Source organism: Venturia canescens, chromosome 4 (assembly GCF_019457755.1).
Source record: "Venturia canescens isolate UGA chromosome 4, ASM1945775v1, whole genome shotgun sequence".
Classification (NCBI taxonomy): domain Eukaryota; kingdom Metazoa; phylum Arthropoda; class Insecta; order Hymenoptera; family Ichneumonidae; genus Venturia; species Venturia canescens.
Genome location: NC_057424.1, coordinates 4,070,367 through 4,097,621, shown reverse-complemented (window position 1 = coordinate 4,097,621; position 27,255 = coordinate 4,070,367). Strand labels below are relative to the sequence as shown.

At 37.2% G+C, this 27,255-nt stretch overlaps 3 protein-coding genes across 6 annotated transcripts; 1 reads left to right on the top strand and 2 right to left on the bottom strand.

Annotated features, from left to right (window-relative positions):
- The first annotated feature begins 403 nt into the window (after window positions 1-403).
- Window positions 404-15,894, top strand: IA-2 (tyrosine phosphatase IA-2). 3 transcript variants are annotated; one of them, XM_043416570.1, is made up of 14 exons: window positions 404-667; window positions 1,771-1,908; window positions 2,923-3,018; window positions 6,050-6,103; window positions 6,281-6,564; window positions 6,974-7,787; window positions 8,119-8,274; window positions 8,387-8,716; window positions 8,846-8,913; window positions 9,383-9,760; window positions 9,943-10,164; window positions 10,591-10,596; window positions 12,080-12,498; window positions 13,365-15,894. In XM_043416570.1, exons 3-14 carry the CDS (start codon window positions 2,931-2,933, stop codon window positions 13,660-13,662), a joined length of 3,117 nt encoding a protein of 1,038 aa, XP_043272505.1. In that variant the 5' UTR covers window positions 404-667; window positions 1,771-1,908; window positions 2,923-2,930; the 3' UTR covers window positions 13,663-15,894. The 3 variants fall into 3 exon arrangements, with proteins under 3 accessions (XP_043272505.1, XP_043272504.1, XP_043272506.1); XM_043416569.1 differs by lacking the exon at window positions 1,771-1,908; XM_043416571.1 differs by lacking the exons at window positions 1,771-1,908; window positions 10,591-10,596.
- A 2,819-nt stretch (window positions 15,895-18,713) lies between these two features.
- On the bottom strand, window positions 18,714-22,830 carry LOC122409526 (trypsin 5G1-like). 2 transcript variants are annotated; one of them, XM_043417156.1, is made up of 6 exons: window positions 22,312-22,830; window positions 21,907-22,040; window positions 21,589-21,663; window positions 20,174-20,897; window positions 19,873-20,110; window positions 18,714-19,571 (listed from the first exon to the last, which is right to left on the bottom strand). In XM_043417156.1, the coding sequence occupies exons 3-6, from the start codon at window positions 21,650-21,652 to the stop codon at window positions 19,290-19,292; spliced, it is 1,308 nt and encodes a 435-aa protein (XP_043273091.1). In that variant the 5' UTR covers window positions 21,653-21,663; window positions 21,907-22,040; window positions 22,312-22,830; the 3' UTR covers window positions 18,714-19,289. The 2 variants fall into 2 exon arrangements, 1 of the variants encoding a protein (XP_043273091.1); XR_006260717.1 differs by lacking the exons at window positions 18,714-19,571; window positions 19,873-20,110; window positions 20,174-20,897 and adding an exon at window positions 20,917-21,506 and having other exon boundaries at window positions 21,589-21,841.
- A 542-nt stretch (window positions 22,831-23,372) lies between these two features.
- Window positions 23,373-27,171, bottom strand: rogdi (rogdi atypical leucine zipper). The gene is made up of 5 exons (XM_043416848.1): window positions 27,105-27,171; window positions 26,524-26,595; window positions 26,189-26,323; window positions 25,366-25,854; window positions 23,373-25,292 (listed from the first exon to the last, which is right to left on the bottom strand). The coding sequence occupies exons 1-5, from the start codon at window positions 27,138-27,140 to the stop codon at window positions 25,224-25,226; spliced, it is 801 nt and encodes a 266-aa protein (XP_043272783.1). The 5' UTR covers window positions 27,141-27,171; the 3' UTR covers window positions 23,373-25,223.
- Between the last annotated feature and the right edge of the window lie 84 nt (window positions 27,172-27,255).

Genomic DNA, 27,255 nt, shown 5'->3' with positions numbered 1-27,255 from the left:
AGTCAAAGCAGCAAGAGTAATAAAAACGAAAATAAAGAGTCCTCGATGAGCTTTCCGAGGGGAAAAGTTTAATCGAAAAATTTCTTCGCGATTATTCTTTAACGAAATAGCGAGCCTTATCGCGATGATATTCGGTTATTATTTACTTGTGGAATTTATCGCGTTCGAGCTCGGTATACGTGAACGCATTTTCATTGTCATCGTCTGTTTTGTACGATATATTTCGAGACTTGATGACGGTAGAGGGCGTTTGAGGACTGGAATAGCAGGGTGGACTGGGAGTTGGTGGAGAAGAAAAGGACAAGGGAATGAAAAGAGAAAGAGAGGGGGAGAAGCCGGCTCGTGTAATCGATTTGAAATCCAACGCACGCCCTCTCGGTGGCTGCTCCGATGTGCAGTCGGTGTCGCTGTGTCGAGCTCAAACGTTCATAATTCCTCTCCGACGTGTCCCATAACAATAAAAAATAAATAAATAAAAAAACTTGAGAAAACGCTTTTTTTAAAAAAGATGACATACCGCTGTTGAAATAATACCGAAGTTTGACAAAATTTCATTCAGTTTTGATTCATCGGCAGCTCCCGCGAGAGCTGCTCTCTCAGCGGTTTATCAAAAACGTGACGGAATTATGCGCGACTGAGGAAAAAAACACCGTTGGACAGAGGCCTGGTAAGAATAAACAACCAAGCATTATCACCGCGTTTTGAAAAATTGAGAAAAAAAGCATTTTTCTGTCTCCGAGGGCGCGGCATGATTTCGATCCCTCGGTCTAATCCAACGGACCAAATATTGTTATTCGTCCTCGTCAGAATAAAGGGCGCACTTCAACAGATGGTTCGCAATTCTTCCTCGCGTGAATCTAACTATTCGCTTATTTTTTCGGATCATAATAAAAGCCACAGGGTTGTCATTGTTCGAATGATCAATCGAAAGTTCAGAATACTCGGAAAAATTATAAAAATCAGAGGGCTTCAACTCATGACTTTTGTTAATTTTTGATATTTTTTTGAAAAATTTCTTAAAACTCTTCATAAATTTTCCTCAATTTTGTCAATTTCACTTTTTCTACAAAAAATAACGAAGATTACGCGTTGTGAACGAAAATATTAAAAGGGAAAAAAAATGGAAAATACAATATTTACAATAGATTTCTAACGGAGGAGGATTGGCTAAGGTGGCGTCGAAATACGTAATTCTATAATCATGTTGATACCGTAGAATGGTATCAATGTGGGACAGCGGACAACCTGATGCGTTTTCACGGAGATCTTTTATTTCCCGGTTCCCTACTCCTCGCACTCCCTCGCCGCTCCAAACATCAAGCTTCATTATCCTGAGCCAACATATTCTGATGACTTACACCGAATGCCATACTTTTGCATTCTTTTACAATCTCAAGACACACAACCCCCGTCAAATATCACTTTTAAATTACAACGATAGAGTTTCCATTCGAAATTTCGTGTCCGCGACATTTGGATTTTTTTTTCCACTTTAAAGAACGGTCGACTTTTTTTTGAAAAAATATACTTCGATCGATATTCGGATGCCAGAAGAGACTATAGTTGATCCGCAAAATAGCGTGATAGCAAGCAAAAACAGGAAAGGAGGAATGTGTAATTTCGTGAAAATGTAAAGCAATCGCTGAGAAAACGAAACTCCCGAAGAAAAAACTGTCAAAATGAAAGTGTTCCGTGCGGAAACTTTTTTCCCGTAATTTTTATCTAGCTCGCAACTTATAAAGGTAAAAAGTTAGCACGTTATTTTCAAAGCCTGACGAAACATGGAAAAGAACAAAGAAGAAGAAGAAGAAGAAAAGAAGAAGGAGAAGAAGAAGAAGAAAGTTCGACATCTCGTTAAGTTGGAACCCAATTACCGAGGTGTCGTCGTCAATGCGTAAGAAACGTGAGGTAATACACTTCGAAAATAGCAATGTGTGCCATTAATTCGATGGGTGGTTTCACCGGAGGCGCGTACATATAAACAGCTATTATTGATTTTCGCGCAGCGACCTTTCGTAACTCAAGAATATGAAGTACATTATCTATATCTAATTCTCATGACGTGTTCACGCAACAAAGGCACAATCTTTGTTGATAATACCGTCGTTTTATGTGTATTTCTCAAATGGAAATATAATTCTCGCTCAAACGATTTTTCGTTGCGCGTGCTCTCTTTAGTTTCGATTTTTCAGTCGCGTTACTTCAACCGTTTTACCATTTATTGAAAAAACAATAAAAATAAACCTACCACGTTCGCCGAGCAGATTGTAAATTTGAAGATACCCTGCGAAAAAAATAAGGAAAATTATTGATAATGAAATTTCAACACCGAGAATGATTTGCAAAAGCAAAAGGAAAGATCGAGCGGGATGAATCGTTGGAACAACGAAATCATTTAGCCCCGGCGTTTCGATTGGGAGAAATATTTTCTTTATCTCGGTGAACAAACCTAACGACGACCTTAATCTTTTTTTATTATTATTATTCAGTTATCAACAAATGAAAATAATTCCTTCATTCCAACTCCCAAATTTCACGGGATTTTCCCAATTTCCATGTTCCTTTGAAAACTCGAAGCCTGAAAGTCGCCCTCGGCCGTCACTCTTTTCAAATGCACTATACTCCGTCGCATACGCATCAAGGCGCCCCGGGAAACTGTGAAAACAACAACTCGCCGGACTGGGCGCGCCCCGTCTATGTTTTCATTGTCTTCGCAAGCCCAGATAAAGTGTGCTCTCCGCCGAATGGATGCGAGGAGCCGTGCATGGGAAAACGATCACCCAAGCAAGTGCGCGGGCCTCTTCCGAGGATTCTCCGCGCGCTCGGGAGATCGCTGGAGCCATGTACGGCGGTAACGAGCGCGCATCCATTCCTCTCTCAAAAGAAATTCATTTCAGTTTTGCATTTTTTATTCGTTTCAAGCAACATCTATGGGCCGTAAACGGTGGTGGAAGGCGAGCCTGGAGCTATCGTTGCTCTGCCTCCTACCGCAACTCGTTCTCGGAGACGGTGAGATCGGTAAGTGAGCCTTAAAACACTAATTAAAGCCTTCGGGTTATTCCTTGGAATAAACTTTTCAGTTTATGCTCCCGCGGAGCTTTTCCACAACAACGTCGAGTCTCATCTTTGCCGGGACTAGAGCTTTTCGTGTATTTTTTACCCTCTCGTAATGATAAAGTTTCCAAGATGTTGATGCTGGAGCTACAAAGATAAGCCTAAAATATAGAGTGAGAACAATCGATATTGATAATATAGTTGAATAATAGTTGCTCCGACGACATGACTGCACCGCGATAATCCGAACAACAGTAGCTTCATCCGAAAACCATCACAAATCAAAGATAAATCCTTATTTTTTTATCACCACCGTTTCATAATGCCTGGCTATTCTTCTTTTTCCACTTGCCCCAGAGCCAGCCAAACAACGAAGGAATCGTTATTTCTGCTGCGTCACCAAATGCGTCCCATTAATCCTAATCCAGGATTTTACTGCTCTCACACCCTCAATATCATCCCTATCGCCTCGGCAAACATTTCACGTCCCGAGTTCACGTGAGACGAATTTTCGCTACGGTGAATTCTCACTGAATTCGAGGCAAACGCGCGCGCGCGCGCGCGTCATCAGTTCCTCAATATACACTTTACTCTCTGGCTCAATCACCATCGAACTTCATTACGTACGAAGCCCATTTTCTATACATTTTTTATCCAACGATTCTCAATGCTACTGCAATAAAATATCATTATTCACAGATCCTCGGTCTGAATATCGATCCAAATTTCTACCAGCATTTTCATTCATTTTCCAAAACTGCATTCATTAAGGCTCTCCTAGAATTTTTTAATTATCTCGCAGACTATTTCGAGTGCAGGCTTTTCCGATGGAGCGTTCATAAATCGGAAAAATATTCAATGCAAAAGTATTTAATAATCATCAGAGAGATTCTTGAAGGGCAACTCCCAAGGAAAATAATTATTCCCTTGGACGTACACTACTGGCCAAAAGTTTGGGGACGCTCGTTGAAATTTCTTAACGCACCAAAAGTTAAATTGTTTAATCGAAAAATGAGATATCGAAATTTTGCGAACGGCATTTTAAAGGGGACACATGTAGCTTCAATTTACGCCTTAATAAAACCTTTTTCCATTTTTTTTCAGTCCGGTACATACTTTTGATGTTGGCCGTTTTTCAACCTTTTTTCAGCCCTTAAAAATCGCGCGCACGGTTCGTAGAAAATTTTTTCAGTAGTATTGACCATGGAAAACGTGAAGGGGGGAGCACCGGCTTTGATTTCGTTTTTTAAAAAGTTGCGCGCGATTTTTTTTCACCGCGTTATCTCATTTATTGTGAAAAAATAACGTTTTCAAAAAGTACGGCGTCATGTCAAAAATCTATGAGGTTTTAGAAGAATTGTCAAGAGGGTAAAAACATGTATTCGATGATTCTGCACTCGCTAGAATTTTTTTTGCAGATTTAGAATTTTTGGTGGAGATTATTTGAAAATCAGTTTTCGTCGAAATGCTGACTTTTCAAATCGCTCTAACTCGGGATTTATCGGGTGCGTGATAAAATGTTAATAAGACATTTTTTTTTTTGCTTTTCTCTATAATAATCATTAGAATTTTTTAAGACATTTTTTTCAACATTTTTTTCCAAACCCTCGTTGTCGGAATTGTACGCATCGTCTTTTTTTACGTATAATATTTTCTTACTTACAAATTGTGAAGGCCGTACTCAAACCCAGAGGCGGTTTTTTCGATGGAAAACTTGTATAAGAAAGGTAACAGACATAACATTTGATATTAACTTTTTTTTTTAATTAGGAAATATTATACGTAAAAAAAGACGTTGCGTGCAATTTTGACAACGAGGGTTTGGAAAAAAATTTCGAAAAAAATGTTGAAAAAAATTTCTTAAAAAATTTTAATAATTATTATAGGGAAAAGCAAGAAAATTTTTCCTATTAACATTTTATCACGCACCCGATAATTCCCGAGTTAAAGCGATTTGAAAAATCAGCAGCATTTCGAGGTGATTTTCAAAAAATCTCCACCAAAAATGATAAATCTGCAAAAAAAATTCTAGCGAGTGCAGAATCATCGAATACATGTTTTTACCCTCTTGACAATTTTTCTAAAACCTCATAGTTTTGTGACAACGTTATGAGATAACGCGGTGAAAAAAAATCGCGCGCAACTTTTTAAAAAACAAAATCAAAGCTAGTACTCCCCCCTTCATGTTTTCCATGGTGAATATCACTGGAAAAATTTTCTACGAACCGTGCGCGCGATTTTTAAGGGCTGAAAAAAGGTTGAAAAACGGCCAACATCAAAAGTATGTACCGGACTGAAAAAAAATTGAAAAAGGTTTTATTAAGGCTCAAATTTATGCCCCCTTTAAAATGCCGTTCGCAAAATTTCGATATCTCTTTTTTCGATCAAATAATTTAACTTTAGGTGCGTCAAAAAATTTCAACGAGCGTCCCCAAACTTACGATCGGTAGTTTATAAAAAATAATTTCCAGCGAATGTTCACCGGAAAAGTGATGGTAATTCTTACAACAACGTTATTATTAAGATTTCCCAATGATTCCGATAAAATTATATTTTCAATGAACATGTGCACAGAATATACCCACGAATTAGCGTTGAAAGCTCCTTGATTTAAAAGGAAAAAGAAGAAAAAAAAAAAGACTTCAATTCACGGAGGAATTTCAATTCCGTCGGTCATAAAACAAATGCAGCTTTGAAGAAATAATTTCCGCCTCCGTCACAGGTGAGAAAAGCATCGGTTCGATGCCGCTGTGCGATGCTCTCATTAATGCCACATAGGAAGTTCGCATTTCTCGATCGGATATATAAGTGCACATATAGATATCGAACGCCCACGCGCTAAGAATACCCTGGAGGCACCGTAGTCAGGAAAGATTTGCGTCATCGCGCAACTAAAATAAGAATTGAAAAAAAATGCCTCGCGGTAAAAACGCGCGCCGGAATTATCAGAGAATTATCTTTTTTGATCTTCATATACTTCTGTTTCTTTTTACAGGCTGTCTCTTTAGCCAAAATGTATGTAGAACGGAACTGGAAACTTGTTACGATGGTGAGATTGATATTCTGCAATGCAAATTATATTTAGTTCGTTGTTTATTTCTTTGAAAAATGATGAAAAATATTTTTATTTACATCATTACAAGCCGCGACTATTTTTTCGCTAACGGAAATGTTTAAATTTATACTTTTCTCGTTAAATTGATGAAAATTCGATGAAATTTGACAGATTTCGCGTTTGGAAGATGCATACGTGCCTTCGGCGAGCTCCAAGACGAAGATATATATCGATACGATCTCGATTCCACTGAACTCGACCTACTGCGAAGACAACTCGAGAGACTGGTCGTCGGGGGCTACGCGTGGACACATCCCTACACTCAATGCGTCATGCAAACCTCCCTGTACAGTCTACGTTTCAGGATCAAACACGAGACTGATGTTTGTCAAAAATTGATCAACGTCGAGGAGCGTAACTTCGATACTTATGGCGCAAAAGATGAAACCGACGATGTTAGTTAATTTCATTCAACTTCCATGTTTGCTCGAATCACTTGATCGCTCAGCCGGTAAAGCCTGATACGCGCGAATCATTTACCCGATTCATTTTTTTCCGATTACGCGTCTCAAAAAACGGTTGTGCCCCACGATTCGTTAGAATCAATTGAACATTTATTAAGTTATTTAAATTTATTCCAACACTATTAAATATCGCAGAATTTATTTATATATACATCATTTTTTGGCAACGAATTGTAATAAAAAAAAGTTTAATCATCATTTTGAACTGCGATTCAGGAATTGCCGCCAGCACCGAAAGCTTTCTATTTTTCATAAGAAAAAAAACGTTTCTTCTGATTTATACAAAAAAGATAAAGACAAAATAACAATAAAACATTTTATTTATTTTTTTTTTTTTTAGGGATCGCAGCCTCTTGCAGTGGTAAATTTCACCCCAATCCGTGGCCACGGATACGGTGATTTTGCTAACGAAAAATACTATCCTCCCGTATCGTCGAGGAAGCCGACATACGAAAAAAATGATTTCTCAAATGAGTATAGTTACGGAACTTCACCGTTTCGCGGGGAAAACTCAGAGAACCGTAATCGTTTGGCAAACGTAAGAAACGTGAAAACGGATGTTAACGATGAGAATGAATTTGTAATGGAGTCGCCGAGGGAAATGAATTTGGATGATGAATCGAACGAGGGAGGATCAAGAAATTTTCGAGAATTGACGCAACGCTTGAACATAAAGCATGATGAAAAACCGATCTACCGATTGAGGAGACAGCCACACTCGGATTTTTCGAGAAATTTAAAATCTGCCATGAACGATGACGAATATGAAACGAGTCGAGACGATGAAGAAAAATTTGAGAAAATCGTGAGAAGTCAACGGTATAAAAATCTCATGGATAAAAATCTTTGGAATTTTATGCTCATCAATGAGACTTTGCCAAAACGGAATGACGAGGATTCGTCGAAATTGGAATTTTTGCGTGATTACAACGATAACGAAGGGGAAAATGAAGTGCAACATTGGCTCAGAGAGGAAAACGGGGATGGACGCGATGCAAATCAGCAAGATGAAGAAATTGAACAGGATGATAATCAAGAAGCTATTTCCAGGCTCGAAGCGTCCCTAGAACGATTGAACAATCGAAGAAAAAGTGGCGCATACTCGGAGAACAGATTCGTAAATCCTATCGATCTCGATCAGGTGATGAGGGAAGGTAAATTCTCACTGAAAAAACAAGTTATTGTATTCGATAAATTTGAAGAAAAAAATCCAATGGAAATAGGATAAACCTAAAAACAATGTACATTCACGTTTTTTCCTCATCCGCGTTTCTCCCGAAAAGCAGGAGAGTGATTATAATATTATGCGAGTTTTTACAACACGAAAAGCGTTCAAAGGAGGTCGAGAATGAGCGGGGATGATGCGTCACATTTTTATTAGAGACAAAGAACTCGTGCATTATTTTGTGTGTTGCTAATTTCGTGTGAATTCGTCGATTCTTTCAGTCACATCTCGTTTTTTATATATTTTGTTGAAATTTTCAGAAGCAGCTGACGCCGATTTTGAGGATGATTTGAATAAATTATTGTGGAATAGCAATTTGGCGGCTTTTCAACGTCCGGAACGCGTGGATGTTAAAAAACCGGGCCCACTTTATTCCACGAATAATTATGCATTCAAAACACAATCACCGTCTGCCCGTAAGTTTGCGTATTTTTGGAGTTGGAAACGGAATGACAAATACAATTCCTTCATGAAAGTTTAAACAAAAATGACATCAATGAAAATCATGAACCGACGAAAAAATTCCAGCAATCCCGAACGACAACGACCTCGATATTGAGATCGATACAAAAGACGATTTGAAAATATTGCGATCGCCCCAAATGAAGAAAAACACCGTTGTTTACAACGGAAAACAATATGAAAACGTCGATATCGATCATTTGTACCTGCAGTTCAATAGTGAGTTTACGAAATGGTCGGATGGCGAAGAAGTAGTTGAAACGGTTGCCAAACTTTTGGGATTGAACCCCGACACGTTCAGTAATGTCCGCGTTGGTCGGGCCGAGGTTACGTTCAAAGTGACCAACGATCCATACACCGGGCACAACGACGCTTTAGCAATTGCGCCAAAAATCGGTAATATTTCTTATTTTATATTCTTTCATAATCAGTTTTGACATTTGTGACAATTCTACTGATGTTTTCCAGTTTAAGAGAAATGTCTATGCTGATAAAAAAATTGAAAAATTCGTCTTGTCATTCCAGAACAAATACACGCGGAGTTGAAAAAAATCACAGGAAAGCAAGTCGTCCGTGCCGGTATAGGGGACAAGGTACAACATTATTTTTATTCTTTGGAAAAACGATCGCAAAATACGCCAAAAGAAGAATCAATCTGTTCATCGAAATTGATTGATTTTGTAAGCCGAAAATTTGATTTTTTTAAATGGTTTTTTGAACTACGCATACTTTTCAGCTGCTTCGCGGGCTTCGCGATAAATATTTTTTCAAATCTCACTTATTGAGCTGATCCAACGATAATAATCGTTCGGACGAATAAATTAAATTTGGCTGCGATCAGCGAGATTCGATTCCGGTAACAATTATGATTATGATTTTTTTCAATGCTCAAGTTGGAAACGATTCTTCAAATTTTTCGATAAGTAGATTAATCGCAAAAAGGCAAAACATTTAGGATCGATTGATATTAAAAAACGAATAACAAACACGTCCGTTGCGATAAATGCAGGACGAATTATTATCATTTTATCTTTATAATCGTGTCGAATGCTTTGGTGTCAGGTGAAATTACCACCAGCCTTTGATATCGAGGGTATCACTGCAAAACCCATGAGTCCTGGGCTTTTCGGTGTAACGGTTGCAGCCGCAGGTGCAGCCGCAGCTGCAGCTGCTGTCGTAACTCTCATCATAGCTCGGAAGCACGCCAAGTCTCGAGCCAAATTGGCGGGTTTGGCAACACCGGATCCGGAAGCTTCCAAAGATTATCAAGATTTGTGCAGAGCTAGAATGCAGGCGAAACAACCGAGTGACAAGCCCGAATCGCCGAGAATCGTTAGTCTTTCTCGTGAAAGTGAATCTGCTCGCTCGAGCACTTCCTCCTGGGGCGAAGAAGCTGCTGCATTGACCAACATGGACATTTCTACCGGTCACATGGTTCTGGTATTTTTTGTTTTTCTTTCATTTCCCGTGCTATATCGATTCGATTTTGATTTCAGGATTTTTTTTTTTCAACTACAACCGAAAGCTAACATTCGAATTTTATTGAAATTTATATATACAGCCACTTTAACCTTGAATAAAGTTGTTTTTGTTTTTGTTGAAAATTCGTATGTTTATTGCAGACGTACATGGAGGACCGCTTGAAAAATAAAGACCGTTTAGATCAGGAATGGGCAGGAATTTGCGCATACGAAGCGGACCCATCATCGGTCGCAACTGCTATGGAAAAGTCGAACGCTGATCGCAATCGTCCCGGCTCATCTTTGCCCTATGATCACTCGAGGGTCGTACTCAACGATCTTTCCAGCGCCAACAATTCGGACTACATAAACGCCTCGACGATCGTGAGTATAAAAGAACCTAATAGAGTAACTCTTAATGTATATTCTGTTGTGTCGGTACACACATAATAACTATTGTATGAAAAGGAAGAAACGGAATAAAACACCACTGTCGCGTAATTTTTAATGAAAGTCCGAAATAACGGTTTTGAAGGGGCTACACCGCGTCAGTCCGTTCGGAATAAAAAAGTTTCAATCTCTTTTTTGCTATTGCCGGGTCGATAAATTTCATTTCTCGAATTTCAAAGTCCAATGTTAGGTACATGACTGATCCATACCGCTGAGATGTTTAAAAATATGGGGGCAGTATAAATGTAGTGATGGATAGGAGGGCATGGCAGCAGAAAACACAAAGTCCCATTTAATACGATACGACCATTGTATCTGCAATTTGCCCCTGGATATGCCGCCTTGAATCTACGTTTGCAGACACCGGTAAGTCCTCAGTGCTGGGAATCCGAAGAAAAGGAAGTACTCATTTTTTAAATTTTGCCCGAAGATAAAGAATCGCACGGGCGAAGTTAGTGAAGGCAGAGAGCGGTCCAGAGCATGCGGATGTTTTTCACACGAGAGGATTGCAAACAGCTTAATAATTATAAGTCAACAACTTAGACCACACTAGAGATCGAACAATTAACGCTTTAGGCGGCAATGACGCGTTAAGGTGGAGATCAATTATTTCGTGATCCAGCAGTCGATCGACTTTCATCAATTTGGTACCGGTTCTGACCCCAAAATTTTTAAATTCGAAATGGCGGATCCAATACGGCGGCCGTAGATACAAAAAAGATTCATTAAAATCGGATAAAATTTAGTATTCGATTGTTTTTGGGGTCACTGATTACCATTCCGCTCTCAAAGTATACAAATTAAAAAAAGTAAATCCTCTACGGCATATACGAATTCATAATGTAAAATCATTAAAAAAAAATGGCAGAAAATTTTACACAAATACTAATTAAATTTGCCCCGTGCATTAACTGGTGAATTTTAATCCACGTTCATAACTTCTTTCAAAATTTTATACTACCTCTCTAACGACTGACATTAATGTCTGAGGTTAGTTTTATGTTTCCTACTGAGGGTGATAAAAGAATCATTTGAAATGACCAACAACAAAAATTGGGTGATGTTTTCAAAAGTGTATATATTTGGAAGTCGTCAATGAAACTGTCTAATGCTTTGCAGTTATTCACCATCCTCACGGCTCGATCAAATGTCATTGGTTTAGCATCAAAGTTCAACCGTCATATTAAATCCACCATTTTTAATTCCGAAATGTTGAGTGCGAATTCGTAATCGCAGCGGCCACGAAAACCCCCGAGGACCATTTTTGGCCGCCGTATTGGTCTTGCCATTTTGAATTTTGATATTTCGAGGGCAGAATCGTAATCAGCGACCCCAAAAATCCCCGAGTACACAAATTTTCATGAAAATCTCAATACTTTTGTTCCCGCGTTTCGGGCGCTGTGGGCAAAATTGGTCTTGCCGCCGAAGGGGTTAATTTATAATTGTGACTGCGTTCGATGGATTTAATTGGAAAATGAATAAGGATTCGACCAGTTCGATGAACCACGCAATTAATTGGCAGATTGATTATTATGCTCAAAATATGGGTTATTCATTTGACTGGTCAGTGAATTTAACGAGCATATTCGATCGACAACTCGTCGAATCGATGTGGATTAAATTTGCGTCATGAAAGTTTCTGCATTCCGGCTGTGATTGTGTCACTTTTATTTTTGAGAGTTTCGTTGATTTGCCTCAAAATTGCACACTGCAAACTTGTTCCTATGAGTTCGATATGATAAAAAGATTTGTTTAAAAACCCATTTTATTAGCTTCTACTCTAGGTATATTGAATCGAAATTTAAATGAATTCTCACAGTCCTCTTTGGTTGTCTTTCTTCCTCGACAGACCGATCATGACCCTAGAAATCCAGCTTACATCGCCACCCAAGGACCTTTGCCGCAAACATCAGCAGATTTTTGGCAACTCGTCTGGGAACAAGGAAGCGTTGTTATCGTTATGCTGACACGCCTCACTGAAGAAGGACGCGGCATGTGCCATCGTTATTGGCCCGAAGAAGGTTCCGAGCTCTATCACATCTACGAGGTTCATCTCGTTTCCGAGCATATTTGGTGCGACGATTATTTGGTTCGATCGTTCTATCTGAAAAATTTGAGAACCGGCGAAACCCGTACCGTTACTCAGTTCCATTTTCTCTCGTGGCCTGAAAACGGCGTACCACAATCGACCAAGGCGCTACTCGAATTTCGACGCAAAGTCAACAAATCTTATCGCGGAAGGTCTTGTCCCATTGTCGTCCACTGTAGGTAAGGATTTTCATTCTTTCTATACAAATTACAAGTTTCGATCATTTTTGTTTAACTCCAAATTCATTTATGTGTACACTCTTCGTCAAGGGTTCCACGAGCCGTCGCACTTTGCAATGGAAAATTTAGGAATTTTTTAGATTTTTATAACCCCAAAATTCCCCTAGGGAAAAAAGGTTGGGACAAGTACATTGATGGTCCCTTGTTTCTGGATGGCATAGAAAAAATATTCGAAACCAGGAAAAAAAATTGTATAGAAATAAAAAACGAAAAATTGAAAAGTTCAAAAAAATTCAACAAAAATAAAAAACAATCGAAAAAAATTCTATAAAGAAAAATAAAAAATTTGCAAAAAAATTCATAAATATTGAACAAATTGAAAAATGTACTATCCAAGTTACATTTACATGCAGTATAAAAATGTATGATATCAATTGGAGGCCAAGTTTTTATAGATAATTTGGAATATTTACCGAACAAATCGGAAACTGTAATTGAAAACTTGACGTCTTATGCATAGGCGCCACTAATCATTCATAATAATTATTTTCGAGAAGTTCATAAAAAAAAAGTCATAACGGAAGTTACGTGCTAAAATGTATTATATCAATTCGAGGCCAAGTATTTATATCAGTAATTCGGAATATAATCTCCGGCGACAAATGAGCGTCGAGAATCCTCGTCGGGCTCAGAACGTTTATGTAAACAGGTTTTCATCGCACGTTTGCAATCGATTGCAAATGGATGATATTCATTTTTTTTCAAGTTCTGAAAATGAAAATAAATTGAAGCTATTGCTATTGAATATAAACAGAAAATAATAAGATAATTATTAGCCACATTGAACGAATGTTTGCTTGACACAGTGACGGTGCCGGGCGTACGGGAACGTATTGCCTGATCGACATGGTGCTCAACCGTATGGCAAAAGGTGCGAAGGAGATTGACATAGCAGCGGCATTGGAGCATATCAGAGACCAGAGACCAGGGATGGTGGCAACGAAACAGCAGTTTGAGTTTGTGCTTGTAGCAGTAGCGGAGGAGGTGCATGCTATACTGAAGGCATTGCCGGTACAAGCGCTCGCGGACAAGCCTCAAACGAACGTGATCGTTACATCAGCAAGCACGACGCAGTCCTCCGCTTCTTCGGGATCTGAACAATGATCCTTGAAGCAACATGAGGGGCCTGATTAATTAGAAATGATCTGGTTAGAAAATTTGATTAAGAGGCAGCAACGGAAGCGAAGGGCGAGCAACGACGGGAAATAGATAAACAAAGAGACGAAAATGGAAAAATAACGAATAAATCAGATATGGCAAAAGCCGAAAATTTTATCCGAGCTTCGATTGGTAATATTTTAGTTTTCCTGTTGAAAAACGCGAATATAAATGTTTGTTCCTCGTCTGAGATTCAGAAATGTATCATCAAAATTTTTCTCATTATTCGAAAATTCATTTTTTTTCTTCCGTACTTCATTTATTTCATTACGATCGCACACACACGCGTCAGGCCGCCACATACCGTTTCCTTAAACGGCCTACTACTACAGAGTCCTGAAAACCGTTCGACTTGAATTTCCTACAGTTCATTTATTATCATTTCATTTTTCAAACCACCGCACTGACTCCTCCATTTCTTAATCATTTTTGCGACGCACCTCCGTCGTTTTGTGTAAGCTTCAAAACATGTGCGCAAAATCTTCCACGCATCGGATCGATCGAGTTAAAAGAGAAAGAAAAAAAAACTCCTTCTTTACTGCGAAACAACAAGAGTGACAGTTCGATTTTTTTATAACGACTCGTCCCCTTCCTCTCGAATGATTGAAACGAGAGTGATGTTGCAAAGGTGGCGAATAATGATTAAATTATATATATATATATATACCTACTTATTGTAGCTGTTTCGACGTGATCAAAAACCATAACATAACACGAGCATGGATAAAAAAGGAAAAACATTGATAACTGCGTGGTGTATCGTGCGCTCTATATTTTTTGAAAAGTCAGCTGAGAATGTTTCTTTTCGCTGTTGAAATGTATAAGTATATTCATATATATATATTTATATCAATTATATTTACATATATATGAATACATGGTTGAATTGCACATGAAAGTATACCAAGTCGAAAGAAGCTAAATGAAAAATATTTTATTATATTATCCGATATCGAAGTGTGATTGGGGCGGAATAGAGAGCAGAGCGAGGACTCGGGCTCGGTAGCCACAAACTACGGTTGAAAAAAAAAAAAAAAAAACTTTCAATACCTTTATACAAAATTCGATAACTTGGAATAAAAGAATAGAAATTATTTTCAAATAGGAGGGAACGATTTTCATTGGAATTTTTGGCAATAAACGAAAATTGGAAACTCGTTGCAAGATTGTGGCTACGAAGTTTTGCTTTGTTCGAAACACAAGTGATTCATTAGAAACGAGAGGGAACGGAGTTTCAAAGCACGCAGGTTCGATCGTGCGCTTTCCAATGTCGACGAAAACATCGATTGAAAAATTCGTAACAATGATTTATGAAGAAATTGCTTGCGACCCCAGTCTCCGCGGCGAGCATGATTTTTACAAACATCGTCGAGAGTGAAAACATTTACAAAAAAAAACTATGTATAAGAAAACACACTATTTATATCGTTGCGTCCAAAAAAAATGTCAATGAGATCATCACGTGTCTTTGTAGCTCATTCATTCCGCCAAATAATTAAAAAATCTATACATATATAGCTAAATATACAAACATCTGTCGAAGGAAGAATAGTTAATACGAACTTTTACATTCAACATTCGACATTCGTCTTTTCCGTCGACATTGCGATAGGCTCACGAAACGTGTTGGAACTCGAGAAAAATTTTCATTTTCTCTTGCATCTCGAAAAAAAAAAAAAAGAAATATTATTATGGAGTCAATGTCGCAAAAACGAACAAACGAATCCGTTATTCAACCGATTACTGATCCAAGAGAAACTATGAAAGATTTGTAATGAAGGAAAAGATGAAGAAAAGAGCGAAAGAGAAAACCCCAATTACTATATATGTAGCATGAATGTATATTATTGCTCCGAGGAAATATTATTATTGCCAAATAAGTTTATCATTTGCTCTGTGTACTCTCTCAGGCATCGATTCTCTTCAACATTAACTATAGATTCTATATTTTTGTGTAAAACGAGAAGGCAATGTACCTACGAAAATAAGTATATCATATACATATATATATATAAATATGCGTGTGTGTGCACGTGTATAAGCATACCTATATACATATAAACATATATATGTGTGTATATGTCTATACGACGTCAATGGAGAATATATATATATATATATATATACACTAATACATGTTGTAGCGAAATATAAATCAATCTATGTTCAAAAATGCAATCTACCGATATTTCGTAAATCATCGATGTTTCTTTTTTCTTTTTATCTAGATACTTGGCAGCGTCTTGAGGCAAAGTATTAAAAAGAAGAATTTTTCAGGCAGAGCGAGTCAAGACGGGCCATGTATCTTTACTGGAGATTGATCAATTTCCCCTTACTCGTGAAGTTGAAGTGACCGCTATTTTGTAGGAGATTTGACGAATGAAAAAAATGACAGTTCCATATCATAATATGCGACATTGGGAAAAGGGTTAAAATGCGGTTGTAAACATTAGGAAGGTACGATTTAACGATCGAAAATTTTCTTATATGTCTATTTTCGGTTCCCCTTCCATGAGAAAAAGTTTTTCCCTCGCGAGAAATTATCGGAATTTGAGCGCGAATCCCCTTGTGCAGAATTCTTGGAATTCGAACGAATATATTAATACGGTAAGCATATACAATTTAAACGCGGGGAACGGGGGTTCGGGGGGTGAAGCCCCCCGAGAGTGACGATTAAAATCTTAAGGAGGGTGGCTACATTCGTCAAAATGATAAGAAATTGATCAAATTTGGTGATAATGTTCTTCAACATCAAGTGCGAAAACACAATTTTTTTCAAAATTTTCTTCTGCTTTGTTATCGGAATGCATACATATATATATGGAAACGCTGTGCTTATACTTGTGAACTTTAGTGATCAATTACTCGATAACTGTACAGAAGAAAAATCTTAAAAAATTTGTATTGTCAAATTTGGCACTAAAGAATATGTTCACCAAATTTTATTAAATTCTTATCATTTTGAAATTTTTAATGTATTTAACATGGTTTAGCATGGCAATATTGTATCGTCGCTAGCCACCCTCCTTAATTTAATCGTTACCACGTTACCGCGACGAGCCGCGATCGCGCAGAACCGCAAAATATCGCAGAAAAACGCGAAAACGTATGAGACCATGCGTACGGAACGACTCCACAGATTCCGAAGGACCATAATGAGACGACAGATTGTTTCCATCCGAAACTTGGAGACTAAGACATGAGCTTATTGGTTCCTACAGCGTTGATACTTATTGCCTGATGTGAATATGCAAATATCTGACGTGAGTATAATGAAACCTATGGACCCTCCCAGAGCGATTCAGTTGACGCTAAACGAGAGTAATGGCCTATTTACATCATTTTTCAAAGTTGTCGAAAAAATGGTACACAGGATCTGAATTTTAACCTTCAATATCGATTCGGCAGCTGAAAATACGTATCCTAATCAGTCAGACTTCTCTAGGGGAGCTTTCCAACAAGCGACACAGAGCAACACCGTCTTACACAACACCAAAAAGAGCCAAATAATACGAGCACTAGACTGGGCAAAAAAAAATCAATATTTTATTTTCCAAAAAATATATCGAGAATATTATTCAGAATGACGAAAAAAAAATTTGGTGAAAGTTAGAGCCCTTAATATTAATTTTAAGAGGTCTATCATTGCGGTTTTTGATTTTTGTGCATAATTCGATGTTTTACGTCAAAACTGCTAGGAGATTGGAGTGAAAAAAATTTATTTCCACTAATTTTTATATAAAATTGAATTCCCTTTTCGATTTGACTTTTTTACTTTGGAATTTTGTAACTAACGAATTAATGAATATAAAAATGAAACCATGCCAGATTCTTGAAGCAAATTTGATGCTCTCCAAAAAAGGTTTCTTGGTATATTTCCCTAAATTTACTTCTTCAGGAGTTATTTACGATTGGAATAGAAAAAATATTTTAATTTCAAGTTTTTTTCTTTACTCAATTTTTTTCCACTTCGCGAACCAAATTGACTTTTTCGAACAACATTTTTATCATTTTTCATCAAAAATCTTTCAATATTTATTCTAACAATATTATCACAAAAGTATCTAAATTTGACAATCAATATAAATTTATTCTTGTTTAATTGATATTTTCTCAACAAAAAACGTAATTTTATTTTCTCAGAGTAATATTTCAGTAAAAAATCATTTAGTTGAGAAAATATCAATTAAGCAAGAATAAATTTATATTGATTGTTAAATTTCGATACTTTTGTGATAATATTGTTAAAATAAGGATAAATATTGAGAGATTTTTTAAGACAAATGATAAATGTTGATTGAAAAAGTCAATTTGGTTCGTGGAGTGGAAAAAAATTGAGTAAAGAACAGAAAACTTAAAATTTCAATTTATTTTTCAACTTCAATCGTGAATAATTCCTGAAGAAGTAAATTCAGGGAAAAATACCAAGAAACCTTTTTTGGAGAGCATCAAATTTGCTTCAAGAATCTGTCATGGTTTCATTTTTATATTCATCAATTCGTTAGTTACAAAATTCCAAAGTAAAACAGTCAAATGGAAAAAATATATCGATTTAAAAAGCTTAAAAACTCGAAAACGGCTCATCAGAAGAAAATTTTATATCAGACCTTTTTTATGAAATTCAATTTTATATAAAAATGAGTGGAAATAAATTCTTTTCACTTCAATCTCCTAGCAGTTTTGACGTAAAACATCGAATTATGAATAAAAATCAAAAACCGCGATGATAGACCTCTTAAAATTAATATTAAGGGCTCTAACTTTCACCAAATTTTTTTTTCGTCATTCTGAATAATATTCTTGATATATTTTTTGGAAAAAAAAATATTTATTTTTTTGGCCCAGTCTAACGAGCACCCATACGACACTGTGTTGCACGGTGTTGCACAGTATTCTACAGTGTCGCTTGCTGAAAAACAGAGTAGAATCACATGACAAATGGGGTCGTTTAGACCCCAAGTAAATGATTAGGGTTAGAGGAAGAAATAAAATAAATATTATTATAAAGGAGGTTGCGATTTTTAATACTTGGCGCAATTTTTACACTTTTAAAATTTTATGCTGGAGTTTATCGCACTAAAGTTTATTTATATTTGTTCATCACTAACGCTCGCGGTTGTTTCTTAACGGAGCTGAAATTGGAGATTCACGTTTTTTCACTGTCGCGATGCTTCGAGAATGAGGAGGAGTGAAAACCCAACAAAAGCGTATCCCTAAATTATTATGATCGATGCAAATGCGTCGCGACCTAATCGAGTTGTCCGTATCTTTTTAAAAATGATGTTGCATTTTCGTTGCCTTCCGGGGACGAAAATTTTAGATCCTTTCCATTTTTAAATGCGAAACACTCGATCAAAACGTTTGAATGAATCGAATAAATCTGTAACTAGTCGCAAGACGAATGAAAAAATTTTTTACTTCGATCATTATTTGTTAACGTTTGCGAAGTTTCCGACGACGGCGAACCATCTTTTTTCACGTTTCGCTAAAATTATCGGTAAGTGTTTTAGTCAGAATGAAATCTTTCTCCGTCGGCTTTTACAATTCGGATGTATTTTAAAACATAATTGGACTCAAACCCCGCTAACGCTATGGATCCAATTACGATAAGACGAAATTTGGACGTAGACCCCGGGAGATCTACGACGTCCACATTTAAAACCAAAAGATGTTATTCCATAAAGTAATCCACCGGCCACGAATGGACCTCCGCTATCACCCTGACACGAATCAGCTTTGCCATCGATGTATCCGGCACAAAATAGTTCCCTTTGGGTTAGACTCAAAAGACATCTGTACCTTAGTACGACTGGAATTATCGTCATTTTGAGCTTCCTCGATAGTTCTCCTCCGTGCTGCAATCAAAAGAAATTCACTGCAACTCATTCGGGTTTTCATTGTCGCACAAAAAAAATGTACAATTTTCCACTTGCATAAAAAATTTTCAACTGAAAAAAATTATCATGAGAAATCCCGATTACAAAGACGTGGCGTCATTCGCTTTCGCCGTTTAAGAATCTTATTTACCCAAGGAAAGTATTATTTTCGATCAACATGACTTTTTTCTACCCGATCAAAAAAAAAACCCGGTTTGTTCGACGAACAAACCAGTTTAAAGTTCAGTGATAGTGTCAAAAACAATGAAAAATAACTTACTCTTTGAGCACCCCAGCCAGAAACGATGCCGCATAAGCCCACGCGTGCTCGTTTACTAGTAAACTTGATAGGTTTAATAGCCGGGGAATATACAAAATTTGGCTTTACCATTATCAAACCAATATCAGCTGAAAATCCTTTATTCGAGAATTTTGGATGGCGATAAGTTCTCTCGACACCGTGTTCGCATCCACCGAGGAGATCAATACTTCCAACGTAAACGAATTTAGGCTGATATCTGTTGTATTAGAATGATGTATGAAAAAAAATAACATAAAAGAACAAAACAAAAGAATGATACCCTATGAGGCATTGAGCAGAGGTAATGACCCATCGCGTGCCGATGATCGAACCACCGCATCCGCTGTCGATAAACGCCATGTAGGGAAGCTGTTCTATGCTTTTGATATTCCAGCCTCCGACGATTCTTCTTACATTGCCACAAGCCCCGGGTAGCCACCTTAACATATTTGCTTTCTCCGTTGAATTATTACCACTGGGCATGTCCATTGGGTTTCTAAATAAACTACTGAAAGTGTCATTCTCTGTGTAGAAAGGAGCTTCGATTTCATCTCCCAAATTTGTTTCGACTTTCGACTTTTTCTTCGAGAATTTTCTCGATTTTCGTTTGGCCTGGTGGTTTTTTAATTTCTGACGAGGAACGCGGCTTGGGCGATTATTTACGTTCGTGTTCACAGCGCTTCCACGCCAGTGAAAATATTTCTCGAAATCATCGCTCAAAAAACCAACATCATAATCGTGGATCAAAAATTCCGATGAATGAATGAATCCGTCATACCCGTGATCGAACACTTCGTTCGGAAGTCGCTCCACCGATAAAAATTCTGATGAACCAAACATTCGTCCTGGTCGTACGGTGCCCGAATCCTCAAGCTTCAACGGAGATCCATACTTTTTTACGTAATGAGCATCGCACTCGCCTAATCTCGGAGACGATAACAGTCCCCGATTATACGAAGATTTTACCGCACTGTACACCGCATTTTTTTTCGAACTATCCAACACTGAAAAAATAACAATTACAATTGGAAACACGTGAAAATGCATTTCGTAATTATCAGACTAATTTTCTTTCCATCCGCACTATTTTTTTTCACTGTCTACTTTTATCATTCAACACCTCATCCAAAACAACCCAACACCCCGGCCTCTTCGAGTCTTCGATGCTTTTTCTTATGTCGCCGACGTTTCGTCCTATGAACCGACTCATGAACCATTTCACTTTTATTAAACTCTACTTCAATGTGATACATGATTTATGATGTCTCAAAGTCCGTCAAAGCTTATCCAGTTCGAAATTAATCGATAGTGCTCATAGATAGGACTAAACCATATCTTTTTTTTTCTGTGTTATCGTTGCGTCAGTTATTGCATCGGGTATATAAATTTTCTAATCGCCGACTCGAGCAAAACTGGGCCCCAATTATGATACGGATTCGAACCGATCGGGGTGAGATTAATTTCAAACTCGAAGTTTAAGGGGAAAGAAGAATTTAAAATAAGAAACAAGCGAGAATTTTGATTTATTTTTTAAAAATAGTTTTAATTATTCCAGGATCCATTCGTTCAAATTTTCCAAAATATTAATTGATTTTGTCCCCATTCGTTTCCATCTGCAATCGAGAACTTGAGTCACGATACGAATCTTTATTGATATCTGTTTTTTGCTCTTTTTACCATGAACGCAAAACTCACCGTTCACTGCATTTCTTCGTCCAATAATGTTTCTAGTCCCGAGGTGAGCTTGTAGATGAGACATTGACGTTCCGTCTGTTGAAAAATAATGATTCATTCGCAAATTGAGGGCCTTGGAAACAGTTGGATGTGTCATAAACAATGATTTTTAGCAAGTTTTCAGGTTTCCGATCAATTCGTTCAATCCAATGACTCGCGTCTGCTGATAAAATTCAACTCGTAATTGCATATTAATTTCCAGCGATCATTACAACTGAAACATAAGTCGAGAAAAAATTGTTCCAAGGCCACGTTTAATCAGACGCAGGGTCGACTCACCACGGTGTTGCAGTATTCTCGGACACTTTTGGTGATGCAATCATCCTCAGGCTCACCGGTGCATTTTATCGATGGTTGACCGTGAACAGCGACGAAAAATACCATCAGAATGATCCACAGGGTCCTTATGAAAACTGAAAAATCATTAAAAAATGAATTAATTAAAATTTTGGGTGAAAAATCAACAACGAGCAAGATATTTCACTTTGAAACTAACCAAATTGGAACTCGATTATGCACACACATACACACCACTCACGAATACAATTATTCATTTGATTAGTCAATTATTTGTTAAAACAAGCAAATACTCGGGGCAACAAGGAAAAAAGCAGAAAGTTCGTTCGAATTCGAACGAAATGCTTTTCGCGTAAACGAAAAATGAAATTTTAGACTGAAACTCACCCATGGTTTGTACTTTGGAACTTCGCCGATTCGATCGAAAAAGTTTTTCCTTTATACACGAGATATACGATTAACAATTATGATTGATGCTGGCAGAAAGATGGTTGAACGATGGATTTGACAGTTGAATTAATTAAGTGTTTGTATCTCAAAATGCTAAAAATGATAGACCAATTGAATCAATATGACCCATAAAATTTCTAAAGTCGTCACTGAATGATAACATAGGAGCATGACGAAGAGGCGTTGAAAAGAAGATGGCAATTGTATTTTGAGTGAAACAACAAAATTCATGCTGGTCATGTGGTCAACACTCTTAATAATTGCTTTATTAGATAATATTTTCATGACACAGTCATCCAATTTTCAGCTCAGCTCCCGCGCTCTCGTACCAATTTGTTATTTTTTCTTTCATTTCCGAAGAAGTATTTAAGGACGGTGGATCGCGACGATACAATGTTGCCATGCTAAACCATGTTAAAAATATTAAGAATTTCAAAATGATAAGAATTTAATAAAATTTGGTAAATCTATTCTTTAAAGATATATAAGACAATATAAATTTTTTTAGATTTTTCTACCGCATAGCTCTCGAGTAATTGAACACTAAAGTTCACGTGTATAAGCATAGAGTTAACGTATCCACAGTTATACATCTCGTGCATAAGAACTTCGATTTAACGCTCAATTATTCGATAACCACGTGGTAAAAAAATTTGAAAAAAATTGTATTTGTATACTTGATGCCAAAGAATGTTATCACCAAATTTTATCAAATTCTGATTATTTTGATTTCGTGATCCACCCTCTTTAACAAAATTTGTTTCCGAGGCTGTGCAATGACAAGCTGAAGTAATACGGAGGACACTCGTACATGACAATATTCTCAACATTTATATATACGCACAAAGTGTCTCTCACTATACTCGGATATTACTCGAGGGGCAGTCTATATGACGTCGAAAAGTTCTTCTTCTCATTCGTTAAATCGTTGAAAACTCATCGATCTTCGTATCGATACTTAAACATTATTAACAAGTGTTCGTGTGTGTCACGTTTTCTCGCCAATTTACGAACGCAAATGACGAAAGCACCGCAGTCCAACTCGCGAGACTTTGAACGATTCGATCCGTCGCGCGAAAACACGCACGTTTCTTCCTTTCAACGATCGAACGAACCAGTGGGACTTGAGTAAATTACTGAACTAAATTATTCGCGTACGATGATAGCCATAGAATTTTTTAACTAATTATAAAATAGTATATCGATCGAAGAGGTTTCAAAAAAAATGACCGATAACCGCGACGGTTTAACCGTTCAAAGTCTCGATTCGACCTCCGAATTTAGTCTTGCTCTACTCCATTTAAAATGTAGTATCAGAGCCCCTCCCCCGCTAACACCCTTGCACCGGCGTGTCCTCAAATAACTCCCGAATTCTATCGTTTATTAATTCCAATACTTGATTCGCACCTCAGAATTAGCCTAACAACGCGAGAAAAAACATAAAATATAAGACGCTAGAATTGGCGAATAATTACCGGCGATATAACAACAATGACGAATATTTAATAGTATACATACACAATTAATAAAAACGAACGAGAATGTGACAAAATGCATTCATGATTCGTGGTCACCTCGTTTGGTTTTTTGGTTTTTCATCAGAACTGCCAAGTTCGAATACTTTTAGTTTCCTCAATTATATCATCCTATTTGACTAACTACAGATTTTCAATAAAATTAAAGTTTGCTTCGCTCATTCGTTCGCTTATTATTCCAATTGAATTTTTACTTTCGTTTAAAACTAACTGAATTGCGTTTACTTTACCCTTTTGCTATTTATTCAACAAAATTTATCGACTCATTTTCGATATTGGAACGGATATTCGAATGTGCGCAGATCCCGTGACATTTCAACGCAACACGGATATTAATGGGTTCAATATTAGTACATACACACCTATGTACACGGACCACGCGAGAATTATTATTGTCGGGTTCTCCTCTTTTCTTTTTGGTTTTTGGTATTTCTTTCGTATTTTTCCACAGACTCGTTGTTGTCTAGGTATTCGGGAGCATAGTAGCATTTTTCGTCTTAGTTTTTTCTTCAATTTCTCCACATTTCTCAGAATAGCTACAACGGTTTTATTTCGTATCGGTTTTTATTTCGTATTTTGGTTCATACGTAAACGGGCATCTCGCTGTTCGCATCAAGCGAAAAAATATTCCCGCTAAAAGTAACCGAAAAATCGAAGATTAAAATAGCGAAAAAAGACGATCTTTGTGATCCTCATCGGGAGGCCAACGAAAAAAGAAGATAAAATACAGCAACAGACAAATTTTCGTCTACTCCACACTCCACACATTTTACATAAACTTCTACGACCTATTATCAATAATAACTATTATTTCTTTCAGATACGGACAAAATCATTGGACACATACGAGCTTTCGATCGAAGAAAAAAAATAAGTCAAAAAGTGTGGAGCTTCCGACTCCGAATCTCTCTGTTTTACGTTCATTGAGAAGCCCAGATTTTTCATTTTATCGATGGCTAAACATCCGAGCTTGATCGATGATTCGACCGGTCTTTTCTTCTTCTTTCATTCTTCCATAAGAACTCAGTATGACCAAAATGTTCAAATTACCTTTCTCCTACCTAATATACTTTACTCACTGACTCAATGACGAAAAAGAGAGAAAGATCGGACAAATTGAACGCGTAGCGAGGAGGTGTTATCACTCTCCCATCGTTAGTCGTGAATACACAACAACAATTATCACATACGGTGACACACCCGTGCGAATTACGGTGTGCTCTAAGAGATTGACTAAGTGGAAGCAATTTTTTTTTCTTCATATTATCCCGTTTTTAATTTCTTCACGACCGAACGATCATCCGTATAGTCCCTTTATAAATCCATTGCGGATGGAACTCGCGAACCGACCGTGAAGTCTTTGTACTGCGAGAATACACAGATCTGTAAAAAAAAGTATTATTTCATGATCCGGTGAATCGGGTTATATTAGTAAGAGGAAAAACGAGAAAATTACCTTGTCCTTTAACCTCTGACAGAGTTGCAGGGCGATTGTCAGAAGCACGAGAGCATCGTTCAACCATGGAACACTGCACTCGGCCTGCTGTGACTCGTACTTGACACTTCCATGTGCATTTTCCAATTGGTAAACCGCCAAGACTAGTTTATAGCTTTGTATGTAAAAGCTGATGGCCAAATTTTCGGGTAAATTTGGATTGAGCGATTTCATATTTCGACTCTTCATCAAATCATCGATCGTCTTTTTCTTCGGTACTATCAAACTCGTACGACTCCGTTGAAGGCAGCCCAATATATTACCCAGTATGTGCATCACCTCGTCCGACGTCTTGAACGCATAATTACGATCCACGTTATCTATGTGTGCTATCGCCTGTTGCAAATGATTCGCCGCATCCTGAATCTGTTGCAATTTCCATGGATGATCGTTCTGTATACTCGTGCGCATTGAAACATTTTGCTGACGTTGTACCTTGAAATTAACTTCCTGGAAATTCAAAATTCCTTCATCAACCGCCGAAATGCAAAAACTCAAAATTTGTCAATCAACGATTTGCAGTGAATTTTTTTCTCATTCGATCAGAGAAAACTTGGATATTTACCGCTGGCGAATAAAAATTTTGTGATACAGAATGTAAAAGACATTCTCGTGATGTATTATAAAACTTTTATGAAATATTGTAAATAACGAACTTGTAAATACTATTAGTATTACATTAATACTAATTCCAACTTCCCGAATAAACTACATTTTTGCTTTTCTCATCCATAATCATTTCCATAGACGATATTGTCTTTTCTATTTTATTTTTTAAACTTACAGCATGTGTGATGCTGTCCCCCGTCAGTACAACAACGCACTTGACATGGTCGTGAGGAGCTGCAAATACGAATCTATCCGTTTTGCACTGTTGATCGTTTCCAAAAAGAGCAAGAGGAAATCGCTGCGCGCATTCCTGATAAAGAAAAAAACATAAATAAATAATGCTCTACAACGCTGCGACAACTTAAAGAAAAACTATCGAGACAAAAATATATTGCAAGAAAAGAACAAACGATTGCCGGAGAGTTTGTTGAAATAAAATTCCAGAATTTGAATGGCTATAAGGAGTTCTAATTTTCTCAATTTTTTATCAGCATAAAAAACAAAACATACCATTAAGATGCCCCGTAGCTGTGACAATGATGAATGCACCTCGTCGTGAAGAACCCACTCAAATTCCATTTGCTGCAAATGACGAATGTTATTTTCTAGCAACCAATGAAAACAATGTTCCATTTCTTGATTTGACGAATTTTTTTACCATATTTTCCGTTATCAAACAGAATTGAAAAAAAAAAGAAAAACGTCGAATTTAAACACTCTTAATCAGTTCAGTCTGAAATTGAAGGAGGCGAGAAACAGAAGTTCTGGAAAATGACCGGAATTCGGAAATCTCTGATAAAAATGTGATTAGAATCCGGAAGACAATATTAAAAATCGTACAAAGACAGCTGTCAAAATTTGACAGTTCAATGAATAAACTGTAATAATAAAAATAGAACGAAAATCGTCAACAGCTATAGTGACAACATAACCCCGAAACATTGATAAAGAAAGTTTCAAGATTCCAGTTTTCGGCAAACAACGCTACAACGTCTTGGAGCATAAAGTAGATAAGGTTCTTTATCTGGGAACATACGAATCAACAAGGTCGGAGTGATTAGATAGACGTTAGGCAAAGGCAAATTTCTTACGAGATTATGAGCCTCCTCTTTCTCGTGGTCGGACATTTTTCATACTCAACGTGGCGGCATCTGACGGTGTCCTTGTGAAAGTCCATGGAAAACCCATAATTTTAAGTAATATATATATATATACAGTAGCAATTGACAGTTGGTAGCGCAG